Source organism: Trematomus bernacchii, unplaced genomic scaffold (assembly GCF_902827165.1).
Source record: "Trematomus bernacchii unplaced genomic scaffold, fTreBer1.1, whole genome shotgun sequence".
Taxonomy (NCBI): domain Eukaryota; kingdom Metazoa; phylum Chordata; class Actinopteri; order Perciformes; family Nototheniidae; genus Trematomus; species Trematomus bernacchii.
Window position 1 is genome coordinate 9,026,685 of NW_022987689.1, and position 7,031 is coordinate 9,033,715.

The 7,031-nt window shown below is 39.5% G+C and overlaps 1 protein-coding gene across 1 annotated transcript; it reads right to left on the reverse strand.

Annotated features, from left to right (window-relative positions):
- Positions 1 to 6,673, reverse strand: LOC117488598 (sodium- and chloride-dependent GABA transporter 2-like). Its single transcript, XM_034137595.1, is given in 10 exon segments — positions 1 to 224; positions 325 to 449; positions 547 to 650; positions 4,564 to 4,698; positions 4,821 to 4,953; positions 5,030 to 5,114; positions 5,288 to 5,428; positions 5,545 to 5,679; positions 6,510 to 6,576; positions 6,578 to 6,673. Coding segments are annotated over 10 exon segments (1,245 nt in total).
- Positions 6,674 to 7,031: the final 358 nt, after the last annotated feature.

Consider the following 7,031-nt stretch of genomic DNA (forward strand, 5'->3'; position numbering starts at 1 on the left):
TTATGTGGACCAAGAATCCGTTTTTTGAGTGTAGAGGGTCCTCATAAGTACTTTACAGGTACAAGAATGATGTTCTTGTGAATTATAATTGAAAGAACCCTGCAGCACACATTGATGTGAGGTCCCACATGACATATGGGGACCAAAATCCAAGTGTTTCTTCTCACATGTTATTGTGAGACTTGAATTTGTTAAGTTGTGAATTATATATTTGTTCTCTTCATCTGAAAAAAACAAAACAATTTATTCATCACTTAATATTTTTCATAGGAACACAACAAAGCTAATATACACCACAATGTTTTTCCTCAAACCATCCCATACCTGATTCAGCTACTGTTGAGATGTCAACACCCAATTCATGCGACATGAAGCCAAGAACAGAGAAGACTGCAAAGCCAGCAACAAAGCTGGTTAAACTGTTTAGTGTGCACAAGGCGAAAGTGTCTCTGGAAATTAAAAAGGACGATTATGTATTTTATCCTGCATGACATAAACCGTTAAATGCATATAATGTACAAACATAGGATACAATGTTTTCCTTACTTGTAGCAGTTGTTGTTGTATTTGTTGTAGCTTCCCATCGCTTGCAAAGTGCCTACGCAAATGCAATAGGAGAATAATACCTGGCTCCCAGCATCCATCCACACCTTAAATCAGTTAAATGTGCAGTGCCAGTGATTTTTAAATGCTTTTAAATATTGATACATATGATGTTTATACTTGTATAATATACAACTATACTTTGTTATACTGTGTACTTGGTTCAGCCATTTAGAATTCTACCTTTCTGTCCCTCTCTTAAGCCACATTTCCACTTCCATGCATGACTTAGAAACTCTCTAACACAATTTGTATCTTTCCTCCGGATGTACTCAGACTTTCCCACATGTCCTATCTGACTCCTACATCCTCCTGCTCACATGTTCCTCTTTCCCTATTACTCCCAATAGTATTTTCACCTTCTCCACCTTCTCATTGGCAGATCATCAATTTTGCTTTTTTCCTCTGGTAGACCTGAAACCTAACTTGTACCTGCTTGTATTCCATGTTAATGTGTCTGTCTGTCTGATTGGTCAATTCTCCGCCTCTGGGCCCTGACGGCAAATACCCTGTTCCCTTTCGTTTTCAGCCAAGCCTTTATAATAGACAAAAACACTTCTGGTCATTAATTTATGGGTACAGCACGTAATGGTGAATACAAAGGCGTCAAAGATAAAAGCATCAGCAATATTCTAAAATATTTTCTTTAACATATTTGGAGCCATCAAAGACGGAAAAACAGGATTGATCCGAGTCCTGCAGTCAATAGATACATTTTTTGTCTGGGCAAGGAAAAAATATTTTTCCCGTTGCAGATGTGGCCAGATGAAGGCGTTTTAAATAGTCTCTGTGTCTTTAAAATCAAAGATACATATTCCTAAATTCCTAAAAACATGATTTAAAACTTAAAATGTTTTCATGATCCAATGGGAAAACAGCATATTTCAGAATATCTCTGTTTTGACATCACAAGGACAGTCATTCGTTGAATACAGCATTCCAGGGTTTGTGAATCTTAGGGCAGGTACATCTGCATATAATCAGCATCAAATATAATTAAAAAAAACATATTTATAAATAGTGTGCCAACGGGGGAAAGCTTGTATAAAGAAAACATAATTGGTACCAAAACCAACCCCTGAGGTACACCAAACTTAAAGGGGACCTATCATGCAAAATGCACTTTTGTACGTCTTTTATACATGAATATGTGTCCCCGGTGTTCCAGGGAACTCACCAAGTGTCAGAAAACACAACCCTCTCTCTTTTCCTCCATACCCAAATCTCTAAAAACGGGGCTGCAACGGATCTGATACAGACCGATACAGATTTGAAATTCCTCTGACGTCAGGAACGAGGAGCTCCGCCTATATGGCCAACTCTCCACCTATCAGGGGAATGTGGGGTTGGGCCACGGCCGGCCATTGCCGCTCGAAAGCACTGGAGACGCTGTAGTACATATGCCAGGCCTGTAAGTGGCGCAGTAGTCTGCCACAAAAGCAGCGAAGAAGACTTCCCGTGCATGGTTGCCAAGGTTGCCATGGTTGCCCTTCTGTTTATTCTCCGCTGTGGCTCTTTTTCTCCCTCCCCGAGGCAAGCGTTTGCTCCTCCTGCTGCTGTAATTCAATGCAATCCCTCCCCGTCGAGGCAAGCACTGTAATTCTCTCCGGTAGTCCACCAGCAGATGACAAACACCCACCTCTCGCGTCGGGCCGAACCACGCCCCTTAGCTTTGATATAATGAGCATATACCACGGCCTGAAGTGAGCTATTGCTTTTATAAAACGGTTACCAAGTGTGGCAATATGAAAGAAAAATACACACTCTAATTTAAATAGTTTTATTAGTAAATTATGATGTTCAAAATAAAATAGTCCCTCCGTTGCCTTCTGCACGAAACATAGTGCGAGGTGGTTGCTATGCAACAACACTAAAGCGAACATATTAGACAGAGAGCGTTGATCAATAATTTGGCTATTTATTTACATTAATGTGTATGTTGCCGTTTATTGTGCACCCACTGAAAAACTGTCCAGCATCAGTAGAATGGCTTACGTGGTTACTTGTATAGGTTGAGGTTATTCTAGGCTGTTGCTTGGCGTGGCGAGAATATTGCCCGAGATTCGGCTTCCAGTAGCTCTGGAGAGAGCTTTCGCACCTGTGGCCACTAACGGTCATAATTGCTCTGCTTTCAAGATATTTTCTGCATCAGAAAGCTTTTGAATGGGGGTACTTTTCCAGTTGGTCTACCTCAGGGCTATTCAATTAGTTTGGAATGGGGGCCGGTTGATGAAAATGATCCAAAGCAAGGGGCCGGGAAAAAGATGGCTTGAAATATGAGCAATCATATTTAAGAGCTTCAGATACAGTAAATACTACAACAGCATAGTGGAGTGCATATATTGTCTTTAATTCAATCAAACAACATAGCCCCAAGGCCTTTATAGATCTAAATGGCAAGTTCAGAACTCAGTAGGCCTACATGTTTCATTTGATTTCATTTAGGTGAAATGATCTAATCATTCACGCAGAGATGCAATCAATGACAGGAGTTGTCACTACAGTATAGTAGGTGGGTTCGAAACCCGAGCCCGTCGAAGTTTTCAGGCATTGTCTACCCCTCTATCTCTCAATGTAACACCCTCTCTGGAATAAAGGCACTATGGCACAAAAAAAAAAAAAAAAAGAAATCTTAAAAAAAAAAGATTGATTACTCTTTAACATTATACTCAAAGGGCCAGTAAATATCACCCCGGGGCCAGATTTGGCCCGCGGGCCGCCAATTGAATAGCCCTGGTATCTACCTGCTCTTCACGTAGCTCTGCATGTCGTCGTTTAGGTGCTTTTTTTTCTGGAGATAGGCACTCCTCAATCCACTCCTCCATAGTAAGACCCCCCGGGAGGTCGAAGTTAATCTTAAATGTTTCCATCTTATGCTTTGTAAGTTTGTTTCGTAACAGAAGAAATGTAAATATATTTATAAAACGGACAAGTCAAATGAAGCTATCTGATTGGTCGATAGAGCTTTTTGCGGACCTTTTTGATTACAGATTTGAAAACATCGTTGCTTGCTTTAAAAGTAGCACAATTCATTATGTCAAACCTTGGAAAGTATCTAAATATCCCTGCCCTAATGCCAAAGGAACTGCACACTGAATATGTTTTGCCGTTTGATGTCTATGTCTGGACCGCTGCGTAAAAAGGAGGGTTTCTGCCCCGTTACTTCTCCGCTGTTTTCTTGTCCCAGTCTGAAAAGCATTTGCTTTTCAGCCCAACTGTATACAGTTTTTCTCAGATGCAGAGGGATACTGACTTGTTGTGAAAAGTAACTACAATTCTACCCGTGGTATATGCTCAGTATATCACGGCTAAGAACCAATCAGATTGCTTGATTTGACTTGTCCGTTTTATAATGTTCAAATATAGCATGATAGGTCCACTTTAACAAAAGAACTATAAAATACATTGTTTTCCCCAGAAACAACGAACCTCCTATTAAAAAGCTGTGTCAAATGCTGCGTTAATGTCCAGAATTACAATGACTTGGCCATGCGATTAGGTGAGAGGCTGAATTACACAGATTGGTTGAAAATAAAAACAATTCATGGCTGCTCTGCCCACACCTTTGTACTGTGTCTTTAAGGGACCAAAAGTTTGTTGAGCTCTGGTGGGCTTTGAAGTGAATTCAACTTTGCAAAGTGAATTTAAAATAAATGGCACAACTTAGTACAAAAACGGCTTGCACACTTGTATGATGACCTTCCTTTTGAACTGATCAATTAGAGCCATCTGAAAGTGGCATGCTTATCTTCCATCTAGTGTCTCTAATCCAAGGGTAAAACCGGAGCTATTTAATATCAGCCTTTGGCTTCACAAGTAACATTTGCTAGTATGATTAACCAATATTTAGTTTTGGTCTAAGTTAAAGTCCATACATTTTAGTATTGCAAGTGTTAGCCAAGTATTGTTCTGTGCAGTGTGTCACTTACACATCACTCATTAGTCACACAAAAACCTCACCTGAGGATCAGTCAGACGGGTCAGATCAGGATAAAGGTAATATCTAATTCCAGTTAAAGCTCCTGGCAATGTCAGCCCACGGATCAGCATCACAATCAACATCACAACTGGAAAAGTGGCTGTGACGTACACAACCTGAAAGAGGAGCACCAATACATACTGTTATTAATCGTGGTCAATAAGCCCATTCATTTTTAGGTTTTAATTATAATTTTAGGTTTAAATTACCCATTTAATAATAAGCGTATACATCTCACCTTTCCTGTCGCCTTGATTCCTTTCCAGATACAGAAGTAACAGATGATCCAGCTTAGCAGAAGACATCCAGCCAGGTCCCAGCGGATACTGCCCATCTCTTCAATTCCTCCAGACAAGCCCAAGACTCTCCTCCTGAGTGCAAGAAGAAAGTTATGTCAAGAGACATTTTAGTGACTCTAAAAACTGTTTTGCGAATGTGAGTACTTACTGCCAGAATTCTTTCACTGATGATGTTGTGTTTTCATTGATGTGGCGATAAACTGAATCATTCTGTCCACAATCAATGCAGTTATCTTGAAGCGAAAGAGTAAAATGAAACAAGTTGACATTTTCAGAATTTGCAACCATGTTGATGTTAAGGGTTCTCCATACATAATTGAGCATGCCTTAATTGCCTCCATCTGGCCACTCACAGTCATTCTGTACCTACATAAGGCCTTTGCACTAACATCAGTGCGATGTTTACCTGTGTTCCAGGTGTTGTTGCAGCTGGCCCAGGGGAGTACAGTGTGGAAGGAGGAGAAGAGGTAGAGGAAGGCCCAAGCCAGGATGACAATGTAATGCACCACACTGTATAACAATGTAACTTGACTGCCGTAGCCTAAACCTTTGAAAAAAATAGAACTGCCATTTTAACATTTGATACACAAAAGTAATGTAACAATATACACATATTTCAAATACTTTGGCACTCTATGGAATATGTAGTTATGTTAGTAGTACCTCCAAATATGGGACATATTTTCCTCCAACATGTGATCCCACCCTGAGCCGTTAACTGCCCCAGAGATACCTCTAGAAAGAAGATGGGGATTCCACACGTGAACAGGAACACCACATAGGGGATCAGGAAAGCTCCTAAAAGGAAATAATGTATCCAAGTAATAAACTATAGTGACAAAAATACAAAGAATAAATGATTTAACCCTTTCACGCATAGAGGTCACTACAGTGGACAACTATTCAAAAGGTGTTTTTTTTTTATATGCATGGGTTTTGATGGCATAGTTGAACACCAGCCACTACATAGGAGCCTATTGCATCATCCCACACACTGCCACTCAGTGCCAAGTCAGTGTAAGTGCATGATACATTTCTCTAAACCAAGATGGACGAAAGAAAGCCATATGGACCGAATCACTCGTCGATATCTTGCCAATCCTTTTATGGAAAGTGCCCCCTGCAGGTATAACAATGTTGGTGACATCAAGGAACAACTAAGGAATCATATAATTCATAAATTGTCAAAGTATTGATTTTATGTTTGCAGGAAATTATGATTGATCACCTGTCCACTAAAGTGGACGTCTCTAAAGTGTTACTGGCTATATTTAAACTACAATTCATACTGTTACTGCTATTGTTCTTGAAAATACTTAATCTGCAATATCTTTGTGGGCCGTAAATCAATATACTTACATTATTATAATGTTTTTAAGTTTGCACATCTTTATTTATCTTTTTTGTGGACATATAAAAAATATTTTTTTCAAAATTTGAAAAAACTAGATATAAAAAAAATAAAGTTCAAATCTTGTTTTTCATGCCCCAAGAGCAATAAAAACACTTGGTAAAAAAATCCTGACTGAGGTTTTCATAATTCATGCATGAAAGGGTATACATTTTCCAGCTTTTACTTATCTAACTTACTCCTGGGCAGTACAATAAGATGTTTTAAATGCTCTTACCACCTCCATTTTTGAAGCACAGATATGAAAATCTCCAAACATTGCCCAGACCAATGATCTGTCCGGAATCCGGATACTGACAAAATGAACTCCCTCTTGTTGGCCCACTGACCTCTCTTTGCACTGTAAGATGGAGCATGATTTTGATTGTTTTCATCTTTCATTCTTATTTTATTCTTTAGATTCCCTGGATAACTTGCTGGCTCCATCAGGACACATCTGTTGAAATGTAAGTACAAATATTCAGTTTAGCTGTTTTTTGGGCGTGTTATACTTAAAGGTAGGGTAGGTAAGTTTGAGAAACCGGCTCGAGATACACTTTTTGTTATATTCCATGGAATGCTCTTAACATCCCGATAGCAATGAATATCTTAAGTGCTTTGACAAAAAATCTCATCTGTGGAAGCCGTAATACTGTAAAAAGCACGACCAATCATTTTAGCCGGCCCGGCTAAAATAACTGGATGGCCTACCTGCCTGTCAGCCTTCCATCTGTGCACAAACTTATCTCGTGCCCTCATT